The 26,874-nt window shown below is 42.3% G+C and overlaps 1 protein-coding gene across 1 annotated transcript; it reads left to right on the top strand.

Annotated features, from left to right (window-relative positions):
* Nucleotides 1-1,648: 1,648 nt before the first annotated feature.
* Lsmem1 (leucine-rich single-pass membrane protein 1) lies at nt 1,649-24,578 on the top strand. Its single transcript, NM_001033437.2, has 4 exons — nt 1,649-1,757; nt 15,544-15,675; nt 20,190-20,318; nt 23,736-24,578. Exons 2-4 carry the CDS (start codon nt 15,549-15,551, stop codon nt 23,864-23,866), a joined length of 387 nt encoding a protein of 128 aa, NP_001028609.1. The 5' UTR covers nt 1,649-1,757; nt 15,544-15,548; the 3' UTR covers nt 23,867-24,578.
* The last annotated feature ends 2,296 nt before the right edge of the window (nt 24,579-26,874 follow it).

Genomic DNA, 26,874 nt, shown 5'->3' with positions numbered 1-26,874 from the left:
CCAGCCAGCCAACCACTGATTCTCAGCCAAATTACTGTAGCACAAGAATTAATTTCAAAACAATAGACTCAACTCTATGATGGCTGGGAATTGACTGGATACCATGAGGGGCATTTGAAAGAAATGTAAGGCCCTAGACATGTTTTCTACTGATTCAAAAAGCAGCATTTCAGTATTAAGAGAGCCGTCATATTCTGGTCAAGTCGTTGTCTACGAGTCAAAGTAAAGCCAGGTGCCTTCAGACAGGTTTGATGGATGGACACATGCATGGGGTTGTCTCATCGCTGCCACTTTACCCTCCCTGGCAGTGGAGGCTGTTTCCCATCTCTGGAGGACTAGTACTTGAGGTTATAATGTTAGAAGAAGGGGAAAACAGCCATCAAAACTGAAGCAAGTACTTCTGAGATGATAGGGGATTTGGGACAGATTGGGTAGTTAGAAGAGTTTTGGTTTTTGACCTGCATGACTAGATGATGGGAACATCTTCATTTTTTCTGAGCTTAGTTTTAATACAGGTGACAGCACTTAATGATAAAGGTATCAAGTGCATGGTCTTCTTGGTTCTCAAGCTATGGGAAGACCAAAAAATGTGAGATTCCTGTTCTCTGACAGTATAATAATGTCCCTAAAGAACCGTGTAAGAGAAGCTGGAACACACAGAGCTATAGAATGAGCGGGCACTTGTGAGCGAAGGCAGATCTTAAACAACTGCAAGTCTGTTTTCATCCAAACTGTGTGTGATCTGGCACCCGGAGCTTGCAGGCCCCAGCTCTCACTGTAGTACCTATTGTGTACACCAGAGGGCAGAAACTGCCTGCCACTTGTGGAAAGGAAACAAGGCTGCTATTTCCAAAAGGCAGGTGCGCTTCTGAAGCCCATTTTGGATGGAATGCTGAAGTGTGCAATCTTTGCACCCACAGACACTTTTTGTAAAGCTAATTGAAAGCCCAGGAGTCCCCGGACCTGCTGCTATAGTTTAGATCTCTGAAGTCTCCTTAAAGAAAAGTGTAGAAGGCTTGCATGGTCACCAGCCTGGAACCGCTGGAGAATGGTGGATCTTTAGGTGTGAGGCTTGGTTGAAGACAAGTCTTTGGCCCTTTCCTCTCAAGCCTCTTCTTTCAGCTGTACCTGTTACCATGTTTTCTATTTCTGCAAGCCTAGATCAGAGGTCTGAAACGGGGGGCGGGGGGGGGGGCTAGTATAAAGCTGACTTATTTTGGATACAGGGATGGAAATCTAACACATCAGCCACTCCGCTAGTTGTGTTATCACAGCTATCCTCCCTGTTTACTGAGGTCTCTGCACACCAGATGTCCCAGTGGCAGCTCCTGCCTGCTGCAGGGTATTTATACACAGGAGCACAGCACAGCAGAAGCGCTAGCTAGGAAATGTGCTGTCAGACGATACAGCCACTTCCACTGAGTAAGGACTTTCAACTTGAGCTTCATATGAACCACATCAGTTACCAACTGAATCCAGGCTTGCCGGTCTGTTGTTTTAAAGCAAAGCTTCACCAATTCGTATCTTAAACTCGGACATGAGAGCGGAAGCCACTGCAGGGAATCTTGTTATCGCTTGGCTACATTTACACTAAATATAGACCACCAATTATGTGCTGGGTTTACGGGCCTCAGGGGAGCACTTGTGAGCAGCAGGAAGATTAAGAGCGAACTACAGAACTGGTAGAAAGTTTGGCTGTAGTTGTTCCTGAGTAGTTGTCTTTTCTAGGAAACCGAGCATTGGAGGCTCACGTCTTTGTAAGTAATTTGCATGCTATTTCTTACTGAGACCGAATGATGATTTTTGAGTCCTTGGGGTTTTGATTGCATGTATTCTGTGCTTTTCGACTGCTCATAGAAAAGATGTAGACTTGATTTTTAAAATTACCTCCTGACTTGGAGGCATGAACTCAGGAATGCCGTTCATACGTGGCCGTGGCTCACTCAAGGAAGCATCGTATTAAGCTTTGAGTTCAGCCTTCATTGGTAAACAATTCTGAGTTCGTAGCATACAATATGGTTTTCTGCTTTGATACCAATACCTGCAGGGAGAATGTACAATGAGTTTTTTTTTTTCAGAGACAATTTTTATTTGTTGAAGTGTCCTACTGGTAGAGAATCAAGCAATTATTAGATGATGAAAGGCTCAGCTGTTAGCAGTGATCAAGAACACGGGAAAATGAAACTACTTACGTGTCTGAGTTCCAGGATCAGAAAAGAATCTGCCCAGTGGAGCTCGGCAGGAAGGCCAAGTTAGTGCGACACGGAATAGGTAGTGACACTCTGCAGCGGCCTCGGTGGTTGTTTCTGAATGCCCTCATTTCAGCTTCCAAAGATAGCAAGGGCTGGTGTTGACAGCTGTGGGTTCTGGTTTTCAAGGTGTGTCCTTGTATCCGTTTACTGGCAGAGTCCCTCAGAAGCCACCTGCAGGCCCTTGGAGCCCATGAATCACACTGCCTTTTTTTCCTCTACTAGCTTGTCTTTCATTTTAACATGTCGCAACACTGAAAAGGCTTATTGAAAAAACATCTACCAACATTGTGAGCTCGCTGTAAAGATGTCTCCTTCTAGAGGACTCCATTATTTACTTGGTCTATTTTAGATTTAGAAAAAAAATCTTGAACAAATTTTATGACAGATTTTATTCTAAATTATGTGTGTGGGCGGGGCATGTTTATGCCACAACACTTACTTGGAGGTCAGAGGACAAGTTGCAGGAGTTGGTTCCCATCGAACAAAGGTGAAGGAGATTGAGTTCTGGCTACCAGGCTTAGTGCCATGTCTCCGTAGCTTAGCTATCTTGGCATCGCCTTCTTAGTCTGTGGCAAGCAAAGTTTAGTAACTGGACTATTACTTTAAAAGTAGGACCTTTTAGCAGTGACTTTTGTAGCTAGTCTTCCTCTCCTCCTCCTCCTCCTCCTCCTCCTCCTCCTCCTCCTCTTCTTCTCCTCCTCCTCCTCCTCCTCCTCCTCCTCCTCCTCCTCCTTCTTCTTCTTCTGCTCTCTCTCTCTCTCTCTCTCTCTCTCTCTCTCTCTCTCTCTCTCTCTCTCTCTCTCTCAACAGTAGTGACATTCCTGAGGGTGAAATAGCTATTAAGTCAGATTCAGAAATAAACTGTGTCTCTGTTACCATGCCCAAAATAGAAGCTGAGTTTGTAACAATGATCCTACCATGTGACCACATGCACCTATTTTTTTCCTGGTCCCCTCCACCCCCACAGAAAATGGTGTTTGGAATAATAAAGTATAAGCAGGTGATGAAGAAAGCACTTCCAAAAATGTGGCTTCAAGCCTGGTGCCCTGGCATCCAACAGCACTTCAAGGGCATGGCTTATCTTCTAAGGGGTGAGGTTTGCTCTCTGAGGCACTTTCCTTCCCTTCACAGCTGCTGCTGGTCTTGTTTTTAACTGTATCCTGTCATTCTTTTAAGACTGCCCCAATGCAGGATATTTGAAGTACAATAATTTCAATATTTAAAGCACTTTATAGTAATGACTCCATACATGCATTCTTTCCAATTAACATGTCAGGATAATTAAAACATACAGTTTGAATTTATGAGAAAAAAATCAGTGCATGACTTTTGGATCTTTTTTTTAACCTTGAATATTAAATACATCTTATTGTATATTTTCTTTATTTACATTTAAAATGTTCTCCCCTTTCCCGATTTCCAGCCCCCACAGAAGCCCTCCTTATCCCATTTCCCTCTCCCTGCTTCTATGAGGATGCTCCCCCACCCACCCACCCACCCACTCCCACCTTCCCACCCTGGCATTCCCCTACACTGGGGCATCAAGCCTTCACAGTACCAATTGCCTCTCCTCCCTTTTGATGCCTGACAAGGCCATCCTCTGCTACATATGTGGCTGGAGCCATGGGTCCCTCCATGTGTACTCCTTGGTTGGTGGTTTAGTCCCAGGGAGCTCTGGGGTGTCTGGTTGGTTGATATTGTTGTTCTTCTTATGGGGTTGCAAACCCCTTCAAATCCTTCAGTCCTTTCTCTAACTCCTCCCTTGGAGACCCTATGGGGACCCCATGCTCAGCCCAATGGTTGGCTGCAAGCATCTGCCTCTGTACTTGTCAGGTTCTGGCAGAGCCTCTCAGGAGACAGCTATATCAGGCTCCTGTCAGCATGAACTTCTTGGAATCTACAATAGTATCTGTGTTTGGAGACTATATATGGGATGAATCCCCAGGTGGGGCAGTCTCTGGATGGCCTTTCCTTCAGTCTCTGCTCCACACTTTGTCTCCATATTTGCTCCCATGAGAGTTTTGTTCCCCCTTCTACACCCACACTTTGGTATTCCTTCTTCTTGAGCTTTGTGTGGTCTTTAAATTGTATCTTGGTATTCTGAGCTTTTGGGGCTAATATTCACTTATCAATGAATGCATACCATGTGTGTCCTTTTGTGATTGGGTTACCTCACTCAGGGTGATATTTTCTAGTTCCATCCATTTGCTTAAGAATTACATGAAGTCATTGTTTTTAATAGCCGAGTAGTACTCCATTGTGTAAATGTACCATATTTTCTGTATCTATTCCTCTGTTGGAGGACATCTAGGTTCTTTCCACCTTCTGGCTATTATAAATAAGGCTGCTATGAACTTAACAGAGCATGTGTCCTTGTTATATGTTGGAGCATCTTTTGGGTATATGCCCGGAAGTGGTATAGCTGGGTCCTCAGGTAATACTATGTTCAATTTTCTGAAGAACCACCAGACTGGTTTCTTTTTTTGTGTGTGTCTGTGTGTGTCTATATTTTAAATACTTTTTATTAGGTATTTTCCTCATTTACATTACCAATGCTATCCCAAAAGTCCCCCATACCCTCTCTCCCAATCCCCTACCCACCCACTCCCCCTTTTTGGGCCTGGCGTTCCCCTGTACTGGGGCATATAAAGTTTGCAAGTCCAATGGGCCTCTTTTTCCAGTGATGGCCGACTAGGCCATCTTTTGATACATATGCAGCTAGAGTCAAGAGCTCCGGGGTGCTGGTTAGTTCATAATGTTGTTCTACCTATAGGGTTGCAGATCCCTTTAGCTCCTTGGGTACTTTCTCTAGCTCCTCCATTGGGGGCCCTGTGATCCATCCAATAGCTGACTGTGAGCATCCACTTCTGTGTTTGCTAGGCCCCGGCATAGTCTCACAAGAGACAGCTATATCTGGGTCCTTTCAGCAAAATCTTGCTAGTATATGCCATGGTGTCAGCGTTTGGAAGCTGATTATGGGATGGAACCCTGGATATGGCAGGCTCTAGATGGTCCATCCTTTTGACACAGCTCCAAACTTTGTCTCTGTAACTCCTTCCATGGGTGTTTTGTTCCCAATTCTAAGGAGGGGCAAAGTGTCCATACTTTGGTCTTCGTTCTTCTTGAGTTTCATGTGTTTAGCAAATTGTATCTTATATCTTGGGTATCCTAAGTTTCTGGGCTAATATCCACTTATCAGTGAGTACATATTGTGTGAGTTCCTTTGTGACTGGGCTACCTCACTCAGGATGATACCCTCCAGGTCCATCCATTTGCCTAGGAATTTCATAAATTCATTTTTTTAATAGCTGAATAGTACTCCATTGTGTAGATGTACCACATTTTCTGTATCCATTCCTCTGTTGAGGGGCATCTGGGTTCTTTCCAGCTTCTGGCTATTATTAATAAGGCTGCTATGAACATAGTGGAGCATGTGTCCTTCTTACCGGTTGGGACATCTTCTGGATATATGCCCAGGAGAGGTATTGCAGGATCCTCCGGTAGTACTATATCCAGTTTTCTGAGGAACTGCCAGACTGATTTCCAGAGTGGTTGTACAAGCTTGCAATCCCACCAACAATAGAGGAGTGATCCTCTTTCTCCACATCCTCACCATCATCTACTGTCACCTGAATTTTTGATCTTAGCCATTCTGACTGTTGTGAGGTGGAATCTTAGGGTTGTTTTGATTTGCATTTCTCTGATGATTAAGGATTCTGAACATTTTTTCAGGTCCTTCTCAGCCATTCAGTATTCCTCAGGTGAGAATTCTTTGTTTAGCTCTGAGCTCCATTTTTTAATGGGGTTATTTGATTTTCTGGAGTCCACCTTCTTGAGTTCTTTATATATATTGGATATTAGTCCCCTATCTGATTTAGGATAGGTAAAGATCCTTTCCCAATCTTTTGGTGGCCTTTTTGTCTTATTGACGGTGTCTTTTGCCTTGCAGAAGCTTTGCACTCTCATGAGGTCCCATTTGTCAATTCTCGATCTTACAGCACAAGCCATTGCTGTTCTATTCAGGAATTTTTCCCCTGTGCCCATATCTTCGAGGGTTTTCCCTACTTTCTCCTCAATAAATTTCAGTGTCTCTGGTTTTATGTGGAGTTCCTTAATCCACTTAGATTTGACCTTAGTACATGGAGATAGGAATGGATCAATCCACATTCTTCTACATGATAACAACCAGTTGTGCCAGCACCATTTGTTGAAGATGCTGTCTTTTTTCCACTGGATGGTTTTTGCTCCCTTGTCAAAGATCAAGTGACCATAGGTGTGTGGGTTCATTTCTGGGTCTTCAATTCTATTCCATTGGTCTACTTGACCAGACTGGTTTCTAGAGTGGTTGTACCAGTTTGCAATCCAACCAACAATGGAGGGGTGTTTTTCTTTCTCCACATCCTCACCAGCATCTGCTGTCACCTGAGTTTTTGATCTTTGTTGTTTTGACTGGTGTGAGGTGGAATCTCGGTGTTGTTTTGATTTGCATTTCCCTGATGACTAAGGATATGGAACATTTCTTAGGTGCTTCTGGGTCATTAGATATTCCTCAGTTGAGAATTCTTTGTTTAGCTCTGTACCCCATTTTTAAATAGGATTATTTGGTTCTCTGGAGTCTAACTTCTTGAGTTCTTAGTATATATTGGCTATTAGCTTTCTATCAGATGTAGGATTGGTAAAGATCTTTTCCCAATTTGTTGGTTGCCATTTTGTATTATTGATGGTGTCCTTTGCCTTACAGAAGGTTTGCAATTTTATGAGGTCCTGTTTGTTGATTCTTGATCTTAGAGCATAAAAGATTGGTGTTCTGTTCAGGAAAATTTCCCCTGTGCCCATGTGTTCAAGGCTCTTCACCACTTTCTCCTCTGTTAGTTTCAGTGTCTGGTTTTATGTGGAGTTCCTTGATCCACTTGGACTTGAGCTTTGTACAAGGAGATAAGAATGGATCGATTTGCATTCTTCTACATGCTGACCGACAGTTGAATCAGCACCATTTATTGAAAATGCTTTTTTCCACTGGATGATTTTAGCTCCTTTTTCTTTACTTATTTATTTTATGTATATGAGTATACTGTAGCTGTTTTCAGACACACCAGTAGTGGGCATCGGATCCCATTACAGATTGTTGTGAGCCACCATGTGGTTGCTGGGAATTGAACTCAGGACCTCTGGAAGAGCAGCTGGTGCTCTTTCCCGCTGAGCTATCTCTCCAGCCCCTCCTTTTTCAAATATCAAGTGACCATAAGTGTATGGGTTCATTTCTGGGTCTTCAATTCTATTCCATTGGTCTACTTGTTCGTCGCTGTACCAGTATCATACAGTTTTTATCACGATTGCTCTGTAGTACAACTTGAGGTCAGGGAATGGTGATTTCCCCTAGAAGTTCTTTTATTGTTGAGAATAGTTTTTGCTATCCTGGGTTTTTTGTTATTCCAAATGAATTTGCGAATCGTTCTTTTTAATTCTATGAAGAATTGAGTTGGAATTATGATAGGATCACATTGAATCTGTAGATTGCTTTTGGCAAGATGGCCATTTTTACTATATTAATCCTGCCAATCCAAGAACACGGGAGATCTTTCTATCTTCTGAGATCTTCAATTTCTTTCTTCAGAGACTTGAAGTTTTTGTCATACTTATCTTTTACTTGCTTGGTTAGAGTCACACCAAGATATTTTATATTGTTTGGGACTATTGTGACGGGTATCATTTCCCTAATTTCCTGTTTATCCTTTTACTGTAGGAAGGCTACTGATTTGTTTGAGTTAATTTTATATCCAGTCACTTTGCTGAAGTTGTTTATCAGGTTTAGAAGTTCTCTGGTGGAATTTTTGGGGTCACTTAAGTATATGATCATAATATCATCTGCAAATAGTGATATTTTGACTTCTTTCTTTCCAATTTGTATCCCTTTGACCTCCTTTTGTTGTCTAATTGCTCTGGCTAGGACTTTAAGGACTATATTGTATAGGATGGGAGAAAGTGGGCAGCCTTGTCTAGTCCCTGATTTTAGTGGGATTGCTTCAAGTTTCTCTCCATTTAGTTTGATATTGGCTATTGGTTTACTGTATATTGTTTTTACTATGTTAAGGCATAGGCCTTGAATTCCTGATCTTTCCAAGACTTTTACCATGAAGGGCTGTTGAATTTTGTCAAATGTTTTCTCAGCATCTAATGAGATGATCATATGGGGTTTTTTTTCTTTGAGTTTGTTTATATAGTGGATTATGTTGATGGATTTTCGTATATTGAATCATCCCAGCATCCCTGGGATGAAACCTACTTAATCATGATGGATGATCATTTTGATGTGTTTTTGGATTCAGTTAGTGAGAATTTTATTGAGTATTTTTGCATCGATATTAATAAGGGAAATTAGTCTGAAGTTTTCTTTTTTGTTGTTGTTGTTGAGTCTTTTTAGAGGTTTTGGTATCAGCATGACTGTGGCTTCATAGAAGGAATTTGGGTAGTGTTCCTTCCGTTTCTAGTTTGTGGAATACTTTGAAGAGTATTGATATTAGATCTTCTTTGAAGGTCTGATAGAATTCTGCACTAAACTAAAAATAGTCCTGGACTCTCTTTTGATGGGAGACTATTGATGACTATTGATGACTATTGGAGACTATTGATGACTGCTTCTTTAGGGGTTATGGGGCTGTTTAGATGGTTTATCTGATCCTGAATTTACTTTGGTACCTGGTATCTGTCTAGAAGATTGTCCATTTTATCCAGATTTCCCAATTTTGTTGAGTATAGGCTTTTGTATTAGGATTTGACGATTTTTTAAAAAAAATTTCTTAGTTTTTGTTGTTATGTTTCCCTTTCCATTTCTCATTTTATTAATTTGGATACTGTCTTTGTGCCCTCTTGTTAGTCTGGCTAAGGATTTATCTATCTTATTGATTTTCTCAAAGAACCAGCTCCTGGTTTGGTTGATTCTTTGTATAGTTCTTTTTGTTTCTATATGGTTATTTCAGCCCTGAGTTTGATTATTTCCTACTGTCTACTCCTCTTGGGTCTATTTGCTTCCTTTTGTTCCAGAGCTTTCAGGTATGCTGTCAAGCTGCTAATGTATGCTCTCTCCAGTTTCTTTTTGGAGGCACTCAGAGCTATGAGTTTCCCTTTTAGCACTGCTTTCATTGTGTCCCATAAGTTTGGGTATGTTGTGCCTTCATTTTCATTGAATTCTAAAAAGTCTTTAATTTCTTTATTTCTTCACTGAACAAGTTATTATTGAGTAGAGTGTTGTTCAGCTTTTATCTGTATGTGGGCTTTCCATTGTTTTTGTTGTTATTGAAGGTCAGCCTTAGTCCGTGGTGATCTCTTCTTGCATCTGTTGAGGCCTATTTTGTGAACAATTATATAGTCAGTTGTGGAGAAGGTACCATGAGGTGCTGAAAAGAAGGTATATTCTTTTGTTTTAGGATGAAATGTTCTATAGATATCTGTTAGAGTCAATTGGTTCATAACTTCTGTTAGTTTTACTGTGTCTTTAGTTTCTGTTTCCATGATCGGTCCATTGCTGAGAGTGGGGTGTTGAAGCATTCCACTATTATTATGTGAGCTGCAATGTGTGCTGTGAGCTTAGTAAAGTTTCTTTTATGAATGTGGGTGCCCTTGCATTTGGAGCATAGATATTCAGAATTGAGAGTTCTTCTTGTTAGATTTTTCCTTTGACGAATATGAAGTGTCCTTCCTTATCTTTTTTGGTAACTTTGGGTTGAAAGTCAATTTTATTCAATATTAGAATGGCTACTCCAGCTTGTTTCATGGGACCATTTTCCAGTCTTTTACTCTGAAATAGTGTCTTTCTTTGTCGCTGAGGTGCATTTCATGTATGCCACAAAATGCTGGGTCCTGTTTATGTATCCAGTCTGTTAATCTATGTTGTATTTTTTTTTTAATTGGGGAATTGAGTCCATTGATGTTAAGAGATATTAAGGAAAAGTGATGGTTGCTTCCTGTTATTTTTGTTGTTAGAGGTGGAATTATGTTTGTATGATTATCTTCCTTTGGGTTTGTTGAAAGAAGATTACTTTCTTGCTTTTTCTAGGCTGTAGTTTCCCTCCTTGTGTTGTAGTTTTCCATCTATTATCCTTTGTAGGGCTGGGTTTGTGAAAAGATATTGTGTAACTTTGGTTTTGTCATGGAATATCTTGGTTTCTCCATCTATGGTAATTGAGAGTTTTGCTGGGTATAGTAGTCTGGGCTGGCATTTGTGTTCTCTTAGGGTCTGTATGACATATGCCAGAATCTTCTACCTTTTATTGTGTCTGGTGAGAAGTCAGGTGTAATTATGATAGGTCTGCCTTTATATGTTACTTGACCTTTTTCTCTTACTGCTTTTAATATTCTTTCTTTGTTTAATGAATTTGGTGTTTTGATTATTATGTTACAGGAGGAATTTCTTTTCTGGTCCAGTCTATTTGGAGTTCTGTAGGCTTCTTGTATGTTCATGGGCATCTCTTTCTTTAGGTTAGAAAAGTTTCTTTCTATAATTTTGTTGAAGATATTTACTGGCCCTTTAGGTTGGGGATCTTCTATACCTATTATCCTTAGGTTTGGTCTCATTGTGTCCTGGATTTCCTGATGTTTTGGGCCAGGAGCTTTTTGCATTTTGCATTTTATTTGACTGTTTTGTCAATGTTTTCTGTGGTATCTTCTGCCCCTGAGATTCTCTCTTCTATCTCTTGTATTGTGTTCGTGATGTTTGCATCTGTGACTCCTGATCTCTTTCCTAGGTTTTCTATCTCCAGAGTTGTCTCCCTTTGTGATTTCTTTATTGTTTCTATTGCCATTTTTAGATCCTGGATGGTTTTGTTCATTTCCTTCACCTGTTTCTTTGTGTTTTCCTGTAATTCTTTAAGGATTTTTTTTTTGTGTGTGTGCGTTTCCTTTTTAAGGATTTCTACCTGTTTAGCTGTGTTCTGCTATATTTGTTTTAAAGGGAGTTATTTATGTGACTTTTTGATTTTACAGTGTTTCTTAGCTAGGGATCTATGCATATGTTTAACACAAGTACCATTAAATTTGTAGGTGATATTGGAAATCCTCCACTTCTCCCTTGCACATGCCCATATAAGCCTCACATGTGTGGGTGCTCACAGGCCTGAGGAGGAGGTTGGATCTCCTGGATCAAAGGTGGTTGTGAGATGCCTGATGTGAGTGCTAGGAAACAAACTCAGGTCCTCTGGTAGATCAGCAGGCTTTTCTAATGGCTGAGCCATCTCTTCAGCCCTGAGGCTTTTGATTCTTTTTTTTTTTTTTTTTTTTTTTTTTGGTTTTTTGAGACAGGATTTCTCTGTATAGCCCTGGCTGTCCTGGAACTCACTTTGTAGACCAGGCTGGCCTTGAACTCAGAAATAGACCTACCTCTGCCTCCCGAGTGCTGGGACTAAAGGCATGCGCCACCATACCTGGCGAGGCTCTTGATTCTCAATAGTGTTGTTTAAGGAGCCCAATAAGTATGTGATATATTTCCCCAGATTTTCTATGGATATATTTGTTCTCTTCTCCATTTAGTTTCTTTTAACTCTATGGTTGGGTCTTAAATCTCTTTAAGAGAATGGTGTCAGGAAGGCATTTGTTGCCTCCTGTAGGAAGACACATTTACTGCATCCTCTTGCTCTTCCTGAGAATTATTTTAATTATGGATACATGTGTCTAAGTATGTGCATGTGAGTGCAGGTTCCTAAAAGGCCAGAGAGAGAGTTGGTTCCCCTGGAGCTGGTGTTACAGATGATTGTAAACCAGTAGATACAGGTGCTGAGAACTGAACTCAGGTCCTCTGAAAGAGCAGCACTCACCCATAACATCTGATCCATCTCCCTAGCCCCCTACCTTGTCTTTTTAAAATGCCTTTATATCTTAGAAGCCCTTTTACATCTTTCAAAGATCCAGAATCTCTTATTATGTGTGTGTGTATGTGTGCGTATGTGTATGTGTGTGTGCCCGTGTGTAGGCAGGAGGTCACTTTCATGCATCTTCTTTCTACCTAGAGAAAGGGTCTCTTAAAGAACCTGGAGCTCACTGCTTTGGCTAGACTGGTTGGCCAATGAAGCCCTGCAATCTGCTTGTCTCCACTATCACCCATCACTGGGTTTACAGATGGGCAGCACAGCACCCTGCTTTTCTGTACTGAGATGTGAAGTCAGGACCTTATGCTTGTGCAGCAAGCACTTTACACAGTGAGCTGTCTTTCCAGACATGCATTAAAGAGGCATCATTATTGATTAGTCTAATCTATTCAGACTTTTCAGGATGGGAGTTGTGAATATTACCTTGCATGTAAACCTCAGCTGAAAAAGTACCTGTTATATAGGTGATCTTAGTTTCTTAGAAACTCAATGGAACGGAGTAGAAGTCCTGAGACAATCAAGATTCCTCTTTCTACTGGCTGGAGACATGTCTCAGCGGTTAAGAGCAGTCACTGTTCTTGCAGAGTACCTGGGCTCAGATTTGGTGTGTACTGGCTAGTTTTGTGTCAACTTGACACAGCTGGGGTTATCACAGAGAAAGGAGCTTCAGTTGAGGAAATGCCTCCATGAGATCCAACTCTAAGGCATTTTCTCAATTAGTGATCAAGGGGGAAAGGCCCCTTGTGGGTGGGATCATCTCTGGGCTGGTAGTCTTGGGTTCTATAAGAGAGCAGGCTGAGCAAGCCAGGGGAGGCAAGCTAGTAAGGAACATCCCTCCATGGCCTCTGCATCAGCTCCTGCTCCCTGACCTGCTTGAGTTCCAGTCCTGACTTCTTTCAGTGATGAACAGCAATGTGGAAATGTAAGCTGAATAAACCCTTTCCTCCCCAACTTGCTTCTTGGTCATGATGTTTGTGCAGGAATAGAGACCCTGACTAAGACAAATTGGTACCAGGAGTGGGGTATTCCTGTGACAACCTGACCATGTTTTGGGGAGGACTGAGGAAGGACTTTGGAACTTTGGGCTTGAAGATCCATCCATTGTTAAGAGCTCTGTCGGATGTTGTGTAGGAGCTTGGAAGATAATGTAGAGAACACTGCAGAAGATGGAGGTCTGGTTTGTGAAATTTCAGAGGGAAAATTAAAGACTCTTTTCAGGGCCATTGCTGTTTTGATTGTGAAGATTCTGTAGTTCTGGTTAGCTGGGGCTGAAGAATCAGCTGTGATTAACAAGATACCAGAACTACTAAAGCAAAAACTTTGCATTACTGGGACTATTGATGCTGGTTAGCTGGAGCTAAGAAATTAGCGGTGATTAAGAAGAGACCAGCATCACTGAGGTGACATCTTCTGGGAAGTATTTTCTGAAAGCACAGTGGCTGTGTTCCAGATATAGCCAAAGTTGTACCTTGTGCTGTGGCTGGACTTGGTAATGTGTAAGGGTCACCCAGGTGGTACTGGTTTTAAAGGCATGAAGGAGTTGAGCAGAGCAGCTGAGGCTTGGCACTGTGAGAGGCCATGGAAGGCCATTGGTGAAAGTGCAGCCTCAGTTGCAATTGATGGCCCAGGACTGAAGGGGTCATGCAGTGTTTTGGAGATGCCAGTACCATGAGATGACCACCAAGAGCAGCAGCAGCAGTGGAGTACAGGCATCTGGAGCCTAGAGGATGACGCGTGTGCTACAAAGGGCCTGGCTGGAGAAGTGACCCAAGCCCTTGGAGGAGCCCAGAAGATCGTAAGTTGGATCCCAGACATTGGACGGTTGGAGATTGACTTTTGCTTTTGATTGTGACTGTGCCCTGATATTTTCCCTCTTGAAGGAAGAAACTGTTTTAGTGGAGCCCACAGTTAAGAGACTTTTAATTGTAAAAAGACTTTGGATTTTAAAAGAGATGGATATTTTAAAGAGATTGAAATTTTAAGAATATGTAAAGACTGTGGGACTTTTAAAGTTATTTAGATCTTGGGGATGAATAAGAATGTAAGGGTTGAGGCTTACTAGTGATGTGTTTGTGTGTCAAGTTGACAAGGGGGTCAATTGTACTGGCTAGTTTTGTGTCAACTTGACACAGCTGGGGTTATCACAGAGAAAGGAGCTTCAGTTGAGGAAATGCCTCCATGAGATCCAACTCTAAGGCATTTTCTCAATTAGTGATCAAGGGGGAAAGGCCCCTTGTGGGTGGGATCATCTCTGGGCTGGTAGTCTTGGGTTCTATAAGAGAGCAGGCTGAGCAAGCCAGGGGAGGCAAGCTAGTAAGGAACATCCCTCCATGGCCTCTGCATCAGCTCCTGCTCCCTGACCTGCTTGAGTTCCAGTCCTGACTTCTTTCAGTGATGAACAGCAATGTGGAAATGTAAGCTGAATAAACCCTTTCCTCCCCAACTTGCTTCTTGGTCATGATGTTTGTGCAGGAATAGAGACCCTGACTAAGACAGGTGGTAGCTTACAACCTGCCTTAACTTTAGTTCCAAGAAATCCAGCTGTCTTTTCTAGCCTCCTTGGGCACCAGACATGCATGTGGTCCACATACATACATGCAAGCAAACACTCACGCAGAAAATAGAAATAACAATGGTAAGTTATTAGTATCTGTGTTTGCTAAGGATTGGTCCTGGAAAGCCACAGCCTGTATCTAATGGCTAAACCTCAATCCAAACTGAAGAAAATAGAAAAATTTCAATGAATATTTTTTATATTATTTACCTTGTACATGTAGGAGTGGCACTTCAGTGCTGTGTGGCAGTCGGAGAGCAGCTTGGGAGAGTCCATTCTTTCCCTCCACCATATGGATTTCTGTGCTCTAAGTCAGGGTGTCAGGCTTGGTAAAAAGTACTAGGCTATCTTGCCAGGCCCCAAGATTACATTGTTTTTGTGTGTGAGTGTGTGTGTGTGTTAAATTAGGAAATTAGAAGGGCTCAGAGTTAAGTCTGTCTGTTTTATGGTCATTTTGTTGACTAGCTTATTTGGTCTTTATAAGTAGTGTTTTTGCACTGAGGACTTGAAGCATATTAAACTAGGAACCATGTAATAGGAAAAAAAAACATTTTGAGAGGCAATTATGAAAAAAAAAAAAAAAAACAGACCCAGAGGAAATAAGATAGAAATGGGGAAGCCAAGGAGGAGAGAGGGCGTTATAGATAAGCAGGGTATGAATGGCTGTATGCTAGCCACACACTTGGCTCTGGCAAGCAGAGGCAAAAGCATACCGACAACATTGTCCAACCAAGGAACACTTTCCTCTAGACAGCCTGTCTCTCCCCTAGCCCAGCATCCATGGATGGGAACTCGTGTGTCTCTCCAGCTTCCCAATGCTCTGGCTTGCACAGCTCCGCAGCCCAGCCTCTTCTTCCTAATGTTGGTGCTTTCTTTTCAGGCACAATGACTCATTCCTCTCAGGATGCTGGGTCTCATGGCATCCAGGAAGAAGGAAGACTCTACGTTGTGGATTCCATAAATGACTTAAACAAACTCAGTCTCTGCCCGATGGAATCACAACATCTATTCTGTATGTATGTATGTATGTATGTATGTACATATGTATGTATGTATGTACATATGTATGTATGTATGTCCTGGAAGCATGGCCTTGGGACTTCCTAAAGATATCAAGGGCACGGTGGATGTGTTTCATGCAGTGGGGACACAGTGGGCATCAGCAATCACTGGACACTGGAAATGCTGTTTATCGCTTAGCAGTTTTTGTTTCGGGTTCCCAATCTGTCAAACTGTCATTGACTTCCTTGGCAAGGGCTGAACTCATCAAAATTCCCAAGAGAAGCTAGTGGCCCATTCTTGTATTTCCAACACTTGGAAGGGTGAGGCAGGAGGATCATAAATGTAAGGTCAGTCTGGGCCATAATAGGTAGTTCCTGGTAGCCTGCTTGCATAGTAAGACCCTGCTCCATGCCCTGTTTTTCCCTGTAAAATTCTTAAGGAAAAATCTATGGTGTTCTGTTACTGGGTACAAGGATTGCTCAGCCCCCCCCCCCTTTTTTTATAATCTCGTTTCCCAGGGGTCTTGTTTTATCAGAGATTACTGACAAAGAATGCTCAACACATTCATCCATTTATTTTAAAAACCATTAAAATTCTGTTGTGCAAGGAGTCAACTTCCTTCTCTACTTAAAAATTACAAATTTTCCAACTAAAGTATTGGAAGAGACATGAGAGCGACCCAAAAACCTCCTGAATACACCATGTATCTTGCTCTCTAAGTGTTAGAAACCAGGCGTTTGGGGGCTTCTGGGCTCCATCTTTTCTAGCTTAACTGATGACTATCCTAACACAGGCGTGAATGGCCCATTTGCCATTTGCCTCATGCTCACTCCACAATTCCTGCCCAGTTCTATAACTGCTATTTCCATTCTCATCTTTTCTGGGCTCTTCCTTTTGATCAGATCCTCGCCTGGTTTTAGTGCAGCGGGAAGGGAGGTGTTGGTGCCAGCTGTGGTGTGGCGTGGGGTAGGAAGCAGTCTTACACGCGTTCGCGACCGGCCAGGAAGAACACAGCAAACCAGAATCTTCTGCGGCAAAACTTTATTGCTTACATCTTCAGGAGCAAGAGTGCAAGAGAGAGAAAAAGAACAAGAAAGCAAGAGCAAGAGAGAGAAAAAGCAAGAACAAGAGAGAGAAAAAGCAAGAACAAGAGAGAGAAAAAGAATGGCAAAACCCCGTCCCTTTTAAGGAGAATTATCCTCCGCCTAGGACGTATTACTCCCTGATTGGCTGCAGCCCATCGGCCCAGTTGTCATCACGAGAAAGGCAGAACACATGGAGGGAAAACTGCCCCTGCACGTGTGCAGATTATGTTTACCACTTAGAACACAGCTGTCAGCGCCATCTTATAATGGCAAATGTGAGGGCAGCTCCCAACATCTCCCCCTTTTCTTTTAATAAGAGCAATAGGCCACCCATATTAATGAGAGTGGAGATAGAGGTCAAATCCCCAGTGTGCAGGTAAAGGAGCCATGTACAGGATTAGCTCTTAGGCTCACAGGCTTTTACCCAGAGCAAACCTGACCCGCTCCCGTGTCGTTTTTCCTGGGGAGAAGGACACTTGGACACTCAACCTTCTTGAAAGATGACATGTCTCCCTAGAATAGGCTCATATATGCCGCAGAGCCCTTCTACTGCAGTGCTTAGCCGTGCAACTCTCTCGGGCTGCTGAAGCACACTCACTCTATCCCGTGCAATGAGACTAGCCTCGTGGGGTGCAAGAGCTGAATGGCCAGCGACCTATTGCTTAAGCATAGATATATCAGGGGAAGCACCATGTTCTAGAGCTGCAAGTGCCTGGGCAATAACCACCTTGTCTCTCCTAGTTTGGGCCTTAAGCTTACAGACCAACCAGAGAAGCAACACTAATCCACAGCAAAGTATATCTCCAAATAATCCCACCCATTCTTTAAAGAAGGAAAATGCTGAGGAGATCCAATTGGGTAATCCTTTGATCAGGGACAGGTCCAAGCGCGTGGAGTTGACCTGAAGTCTCAATTCCCGAAGGGTCTGTTCAAATTCAGCCGTCCAATTCTGTAACATATACTGAGAAAGACTTTTTGACAAATTAGCTGCCCTAGTAAATTTAACATACTGAATGGAAGTAACGCATAATGAGAGGTCCCCCAAGCTCCCGACAAACCCTGAGCCAGTCTTGTAAACCTTTGTTTTCTTGAGGCTATGGCCGCTCTGCATTCCTGTGTGGCTTGCTCATAAATGAGTTATTCTACCAGAGGTGTGGCTTGCTCTGAATCTCCAAAAATACGCTCTGCTGCCTCTGTCATTCTGGCCACAAAATCTGAGAATGACTCCTGAGGTCTCTGGACGATCTTTGTTAGTTGTCCAGTGGCTTCACCTGCGCGGGAGAGCGCCTTCCAGGCCCTAATAGCCTTTTCATCTGATTCAGAACTATTAAGAACTGGCTCCTTGAGCTCATCTAGTGATGAGTATAGGCTCCTTCTCCTAGAAGCCTCCGCTGATTGATCTTTTTTCTTTTCTTTTTCCTTCTCCTTCCTTCCAATCTCTCCCCAGGTATTCTTACCTGACCTAAACTTTTCCTCAGGTTCAAGACCCGTGGAAAGGCCTGTATACTTATTTTGTGTACCATATTTCCTCTTTGCTCCTACTCTCTCTCCCTGCTTTACTTCTGATAGATTGCCCTGAATTTCATCCAGAATTTTCAGCCCTGCCTTAACCACTTGATAACATGTGAAAAGGAACAAAAGGGCTCCTAACACTAGAAAAAGTTCAAGGCCAAACATACCTTGTAAAGCTATTTCCCACTTTACTTCTGATAGACTGTCTTGAATTTCGTTAGAAAGTTCAAGGCCAGACTTACCTTGTAAAGCTATTTCCCACTTTACTTCTGATAGACTGTCTTGAATTTCGTTAGAAAGTTCAAGACCAGACTTACCTTGTAAAGCTATTTCCCACTTTACTTCTGATAGACTGTCTTGAATTTCGTTAGAAAGTTCAAGACCAGACTTACCTTGTAAAGCTATACTTACGGGTACCCTGTTCCCCAGCTGAAGAGTTCTGAATTCACGCAGTTGAATCCTTCTCAACAGTCTGTGTTGTGGGAACACTTTATTACCACCGTTCCCCAGCTGAAGAGTTCTGAATTCACGCAGTTGAATCCTTCTCAACAGTCTGTTTTACGGGAACACTTCATTACCACCATTCCCCAGCTGAAGAGTTCTGAATCCACGCTGGATCCTTCTCAACAGTCTGTTTTACGGGAACCTTTATGACCGTGACCCGCAGTTCTGGTTCCGGAATGAGGGATCTTCCTTGCGCCGGTGATGGTAACCGTCCCAGGTCTTCTCGTCCCAGGTCTTCTCGTCCCGGGTCTTCTCGTCCCGGGTTTCAGCACCAACTCTTCCCGGGTTTCGGCACCAACTCTTACACGCGTTTGCGACCGGCCAGGAAGAACACAGCAAACCAGAATCTTCTGCGGCAAAACTTTATTGCTTACATCTTCAGGAGCAAGATTGCAAGAGAGAGAAAAAGAACAAGAAAGCAAGAGCAAGAGAGAGAAAAAGCAAGAACAAGAGAGAGAAAAAGCAAGAACAAGAGAGAGAAAAAGAATGGCAAAACCCCGTCCCTTTTAAGGAGAATTATCCTCCGCCTAGGACGTATTACTCCCTGATTGGCTGCAGCCCATCGGCCCAGTTGTCATCACGAGAAAGGCAGAACACATGGCGGGAAAACTGCCCCTGCACGTGTGCAGATTATGTTTACCACTTAGAACACAGCTGTCAGCGCCATCTTATAATGGCAAATGTGAGGGCAGCTCCCAACAAAGCAGCAGCTGCTGACAGACGGGAACATGGAATGTACTTGATTATATAATCGAACAGTATAATGTGTGAGACCAATTCAGAGAGGAGGAGAATCTAAAATGTAATCTGGCACTCTGCTTACGCCAGGGGTTCATGGCTCTTGTTTAAGTTTATCCGTAAGCTTTTAGGCACCTAAGAGTTACAAAGTAGCTAATGAGAGGCAATTCTCAGGACAGAGCATTGAGAAGCGCTGGTTTCTCAGCAGATCTATCTTGGAAATAGCTTCAAGAAACCAAAATACCCCAGGGGCTCTTTTGTCTAAATGGATATAGACCTGAGAGATTATTCTGATAATAAAAGCAGTTTCCTGGGATACACCACACAGCTTTTGGTCTTCCACTCAGGGAAGGCATCACATACCTAGCTCTGTTTAGGTTACCTAGGAGACGGCCAGTCCAGCCTCATCAATTTTCTATTCCTTCTCCAAAGAATAATTCATGTGCTCTATTCCACAGTGGACAGTTTTCAAAGAACCTTCCAAACAGGTTCAAGGACATAGCTCAACCCTATTCTTTTTTTTTTTTTTTTTGAATTCCAACAGAGAAGGTAAACAGTTACAAAATTGCTTGTCCAAAGGCATTTCCGAATGCAGAAGTCACTTTTTAGGGCTGTCTAGGGAAAATGAGTGTGTGCATCACATCTCTGTGAGATGCGGAGATTCTGTCACTTTGTTTCCCATCAGCTTTAGAGGACAAAATCCCCAATGCTGGCACAGCCCCAGGAAATGGAAGGCGGGGGCTGTTTTTTGTGGGGCTGCTCCTGGTGTTGACGGTCAGCCTGGCTCTGGTCTTCTTCGCCATCTTTCTAATAAGTAAGTACTTCAGGCAGGTCTGTCTCTACTTTGTGTGTGCGTCTTTAATAACTGTTGCTTCTGGAGTTAGCGCATCCTAGCTATCAGAATTTCCAGAAGCCAGTGGGAGACCCAGTGTCTTAAGGACACTTTGTTGCTCCTGGATACAAATCCAGGGCATGTTCCACATCGTCAGGTTACATTTATGTTAATTTTTTATATAAGCTTTTAATTTGTCACCCGGAGCCTCTACTGCCAAATTGTATGCAACACGTCCTACTTAATTTTAGTTTTCTTTATTCAACACATAAATATCTTCATCACATTTAGATATACACGCATTTTCCTGAGGTTTAAGTGCCACCTGACGTTTCCTCATTTGCATATCTCCCAGAAGTCTGTTCCAAGTAGCAAGGGTTTCAGCTAATGGCTAGAGCTAGCTCTGGGGTTGTGAGGCTGGGTTACTCTGCCCTGTTTGATGCTAGGTAGTTTCTGTTTGCTCTTGACCTGGGCAATACATGTCACCCTTAAGTGGTGACACAGCCTCATCAATTTTCTATTCCTTCTCCAAAGAATAATTCATGTGCTCTATTCCACATATATACCTGCACCTCAGACTAGAGACCTCTAAGTTGATTGTGTCACCATTCTGTCGGGGCAGGTGTAGAGGAGCTATTTATCTGAAGTGAGATAAGTGAGATGTATTATGTGTAGTCTCCTCCATTGGACCTACCACAGTTCTCTCTTAGATGACCTTTTTTTTTTTTTTTAAACTGTTACTGGGAATTATTGCTATATTCTTTCTACTATACTATTCTATACTACAGAAAGCTACACAGAGCTGGGGATAGGGAGGGGGCTATCTTTGACAGCATTTTGACTAGACTCTTGGGTCTTCCATCTTGTCATTTCTTCTGCCCTTTCATGTTTTTGGCACCTGGCAAGTTCTCTCTGTTTTGAAGCAGGATCTCACCACATAGGCCAGGCTAGCCTTGACTTTGAGAGAGATCCTCTTGTCCCAGCCTCCGAGTTCTGGGGGTATAGGCAGGCATGTGCCACCACCTCTGTCTTGTCTTCAGCAGTGTTAAATAAGAAATGGAACTTCGTGTCTTTGCAATGTTTCTTAAAGTTAAGTTCGTTTAGGAGCACAGGAGGTGGAGGTGCTGATGATAATAAGACTCCTTGGGATGTTTGAGGCTGAGCTTGTGGGAAGGCGTATCCTTTGACCTTTCCTGTGAAGACCTGGAAAAAAAGTGTCTATTCACCCCACCCAGACAGATGAAAAGAAATGCCTGCACTCAAACCCAGCTTGGTGAACCCATGAGTTTATTGGGATTGTTTGTATGCATTAAAGGTGTGTTAGTAACTCTATGGTTGTGTGATAAAAACACACAGCAAAGGACAACTTAAGGAAAAGGGAGTTTGCCCATGATGATGGGGAGGCGTGGCAGCAAGCAACAGGCATGTTGGCGGGAGTAGGAAGCTGAGAGGCCAAATCTTTCACCACAAACATCAGCCCCTATCCCCACCGATGCATCTCCTCTAATAAGGCTCCACCACCTAAACCTCTCCACGTGGCGACACCAATGTGAGCCAAGCATGGGTAACTCAAAGGCAGTTTGCATCACCCGGATACAAACCTAAACTTTTACAGATGGGATGGTACAATGTGAGTGCTGGGAATGGAACTCTGGTCATCTGAAAGAGCAGCAATTGCAGCTCTCCAGCCCCCTCTCCTCCTCCCCCTCCTCTTCCTCCTCATAGGGTTTCTCTGTGTAGCTGTGGCTGTCCTGGAAATCTCTCTGTAGACCAGACTGGCCTCGAACTCACATAGATACACCTGCTTCTGCCTCCTGAGTGCTGGGATTAAAGCTGTACACTACTGCCTGGCTCCCCCCCCACCCCCCGCCCCCGGGTCTTCTCTTACTTCTTCACATTTCCTCTTCTGTGATGTTCTATGTGCCTTGGAAGGGGTAAAAGGCATTTTGTTCAAACCTCCCCAGGAGAAGCCACAGAACAAAGAATGACATTTAATTGCTCCGTTTTCTTCCAGATTATGTCCCTTCTCACTAAGAAGCAGTAGATGAATACTTTGCAATAAATGTAAACTTGTAGCTAGCTATCAACATGGGAGGGTCAGCCACCTAACCCAAAAGAGATAATAGGTTCTTATTGTGAAATGTTGACACGTTAGCCCAAAGTAAAGGAATGACCTGCCTTTACCCTGCCATGCCTAACTTCAGGTAATGACCCAGTTAAACTATCTTGAGATAGTTTAGATCTGTCTATAGATAAATGAGCACTCCAAAGGGAGTTCTCTCTTCTGTAGGACAAGTGGAAGGATAAGAGAAATAACAATAACAAGTGTCATACATGAGCTGTGTAGTTCTAGGTACAGCCTGGCTGTCTGTCAAAATCCTTCCAAAACTGTGTAGTATAGAATCAAAAAAAAATTAAAATATGCTGAGGGGTGAACTTTGTGTATATCAGGCAACTTTTATCCCATAAAGATAGATTGCTAGCACCCTTTATACTTTTTATTTTGAGACATACTCACTAGATTGCCTTAAACTCGCTGAGTAGCCCAGTTATGCAAATACACTTGTGATCCTCCTGCCTCAACCTTCTGAGACATTACCATGCCTGGGTAGGTTCTACCATTATCTTGAGTTGACTATTGATGAAACTGAAGCCTCATATGCTCAAAGTGATGTAGCTAATACGAGCCATGCAGGACTCAGGGACTCTGGCATATAGTATAAGGCAGAACATGAACATCACTGTCTGTTTTTATAAAGACTTGTTATTTTATGTGTATGAATGCCTTGAATGCATAAGTGTTTTATATCGAGGACAGGATCATATTGACTAAGAACAGGAAAAATGAGGCAAGGAAATGTGAGTGTCTTTATGCTGAATGGGATGGCACACACTTGTAATCCCAAAGCTTGGCAGACAGAGACAGGGAGCATGAGTTCAAGACCAACCTAAGATACACAATGAGACCTACATTAAAAAAAAAAAGTATGTTTTTATTGTACAAGCACCCTAGGCTAGATGTATTAATCTCATTATTGTGTGTGTGTGTGCATGTTCATATGTATGCAGGTACAGACAGATGTTGGAATACAGAGAATATCATTTTTTGGATAATGAGGAAAAGCCATTTCTGAGAAAGAACCTGGAAATGAGACAATGTGACAATCATTCCTAAGGAACTGACAGCCCCTGGCACATCCTTTTCAGCCAGGGGTGGTCTAGCCTGGCACTAGGAGGTCCTCAGCATAGTTCACTACTAGCTAGGCACCGTTTCCGTTTCTTTCTGGGCTTCTCGGATGCATGGGATTTGCCAAGGGTGCTTCTTGGTACTCAGTTGAGTAGCCTATCAGGGCGCCCCCTGCTGGCTCTACTGTAACAGTCTGTTTTCCATTTTTTAAGTTCAAACAGGAAACCAGATGGAGGACGTGTCAAGAAGGCTGACAGCTGAGGGAAAGGACATAGATGATCTTAAGAAAATCAACAACATGATTGTAAAGCGGCTCAACCAGCTGGACTCTGAACAGAACTGAAAGGATTTCCCCCCAAGAGTGGTCGTGGGTGCTGGAGCTTCCCACTTGCTGGAAGTACACTAGGTTAAGGACTGAGAAAGTGCACATACTATCCATTATACCTCTTGGTTCAAGGATGGAGATAATGCCCAGGCAAGGAGTTTAAAGATGGCAACTGAAAGGGGTGAACTTGATTCAGCCTTATTGACTGCTAGCCGGCTGCTTCTGCTTTGGTGGGGTTAGAGTGGTGGGTGGCTAGCATGGAGAAGAGAACTTAGCTCTTTACATTGGATTCCTTTTTGGAAATATGCTTGGTTTAGAAGACTTTGAATGTTCTAGGGAGGTCTCTGATGCCTCACGTACCTGTACAGATTCCGGCACAAGCTTAAGGAATCCACCGAACTGTCTCTGTGTTGAGGGGAACCGGGTGCTCATGCTTTTCAGTAGCGTACATTCTTCTTTTTGGGTGACACACTTTGACAACAGCTTCTGAGCGCTCTTCCTTCGGTGATCGCTGGAGAAAACATGGGGAGCATGATGTACGTGTGGTGAAGCTGAGGGACAAGACAAGCCTGCTGTATTCTACTACTGTTTCCTGAGCCCCTGCTTTGTGAAAATCATCTGACTCTAGAGTTCCTACCATACACATGTGCAACGAGGGAATTATGTCTATTTATATATAATTTATAAACCCTGCTAGCTTCGTCATGCAAAATAAGACAAAACAAACACCAAAAAAAAAAAAAAAAAAAAAAAACCAAACCCTTGGTATCCTGCTCATGGCTTTGGAAGAAACTGGTTAGGTTTGTGTGGTCTTTGCTAAATTAGAGTAGAAAACTGTGTATTTGGAAGCCTCCTTGTTTTAGCAAGAATAAAGTATGCTGTATATGGCAAGATTGAGGCAAAATAGGTGTGTTTAAAAGCATGAATTTTTATTTAATTAAAATACACTGCTATGAGTCAGTTGAAGAATTATTGAAATTTTTTGTTATTTTGGTTTATTCAAAATATTTGAATTTACTTGGAAAAGAAGCAGATGCAGAGCCACATTTTGAATAATAATAGTTGATGAAATAAACACAAAGAATTTTACTTCTATTTTTATTTATTATTAGTTTTTGCACTAAAGTATTTATATTGCATACTGTTCTTAAAATTGATCAATATGCAGAACATCAAAAATATAAAATTTGTGTTTACTGGATCATATTGATCTGTTATGGCAAATCCTTGTCATAAGGATTTATTGGAAAAATATTTCAAAAACCAGGAGATCTGATACCAAAGCTCCAAGTAAACACTCATTTCTTTCTGCTTTCCCTAGGACATTTTTGTCTTATGTACACTGTGCATGTTTTTATGCTCAGTAATAAACGGTCTTTATTCAAAAGCATTATGAATTTTACAGTGTAACCATTTGAAAATAATTTTTTAAAAGTGGGTTCTGGGATCAAACTCAGGAGTCTTCATGCTTGCAAGACGAGTTTTGCTGACTGAGTCCTCTCTGCAGCCCCTGAAAATCATTTTATTTTTTTTTTGAAAACCAACTATCTATGTAAAGTAATCTAGAATGTTCTTTGTTAACTACTCTCAGCCATTTCTAATTAAAATAACTGAGAACACCCTAACAATAAACTCAGAGCCATGAATTTCCTACTTGGCCCTTAACTCACAGGCTTAAACATCTCAGATCTGTTTATAGTAACAGCAAAAGACTTGGCAACAATTCTTCTTTTTTTGTCCTGCTTATACTGTACATACAGACGGAGGCATGGTGACCACTCTGGCATTCAAAATCTGAAAAATACCACAGCTAGTAGTATTGTATTCACAAATCAAAGACTTCTATTGAGATAGGAAAAGTTTTGATGGGGCCAGAGAAGAGGCTCAGTAGGAAAAGGTACTTTGCCAGACCTGATGACCTATATCTTATATCCAATGCCCAGAACCCAAATGTCAGAGAAAGAGAGAAAAGGGGGGGGGTTAAGGGGGTTAGGAAGGGAGGGAGAAGAAGGGACAGGAAGAGAGAGGGAGAGAGAGAGAGAGAGAGAGAGAGAGAGAGAGAGAGAGAGGAAGAGAGAGAGAGAGGGAGAGGGAGAGAGGGAGAGAGAGAGAGAGAGGTCATTGGCTCATCTGTGCATACATAGACAGACACACAGACAAACACACAGACATATACACACTATAATTTCTAAAAATCTATTGGCTGGCTACATGGCAGCAGTAAGACACAGCAGGTAAGTCATGGGCTGGCAATCTAATCTGACTCAAGTCCTGGTTGTCACTGTTGACTGTGACTTTGGGAAAATATTTAGTAAAATCGGATGCTTATAAAAATTTATTTTATAGTATTATTCTAAGGCTTGAGAGAAGTGACAAATGTGAAGGAATGAAAAGTGTTTGAAACAAGAACAATTTGCTGAATGTACTTAAAATACTAGTCAGTTTTGCTAAAGTATTATTGTTAATGTATTAGACATGGCATAAGTCTATTGGTAGAGACCCAATTATTTTTGAATGCTATTTAAGATCATAGCATCATATCATCAGACAAAGGATGCAAACAACTATTTCAAGAGGTAATTGATATAAGAGAGGGTGTGTTGTTTTCTTAACTATTTAGTCTGGACAACATTAGAATCTATTGTTGCCTTCCTGAGATGGAATTAAGACTTGTCTCCACTGGGCTCATAAATGACTTGACCACAGGTGTGGTAGGGGGAGGGAGCCAGGTGTAATGAGAGGAGGGAGTCGGAATATGAAAGACAATTGCAGAAAAGAAATAGGTGGGACTGGAGACACATGTCTTGATGGGGAAAGAAAGATTTTAAAGTTCTTTTAATGCATTTTGTGTCTATAAGATGCTGAGATTTCTTTCTGGTAATGAACTTTCTCTGTGTTCTCCTTGTAATGTCCTCTTTCAGCTCTGATAGGAGGATGGCACAGATGTTCTGACACCAGGGCCTCAGAGATGCACTTTCTCTTTGGCTTTGAGGACCCAGTAGGACCCTCTTTCAGACCTGGTCATG

This window comes from Mus musculus, chromosome 12 (genome assembly GCF_000001635.26).
Source record: "Mus musculus strain C57BL/6J chromosome 12, GRCm38.p6 C57BL/6J".
NCBI classification, from domain to species: domain Eukaryota; kingdom Metazoa; phylum Chordata; class Mammalia; order Rodentia; family Muridae; genus Mus; species Mus musculus.
Note: the sequence above shows the minus strand (reverse complement) of the source record. Positions and strands in the feature narration are given on the sequence as shown.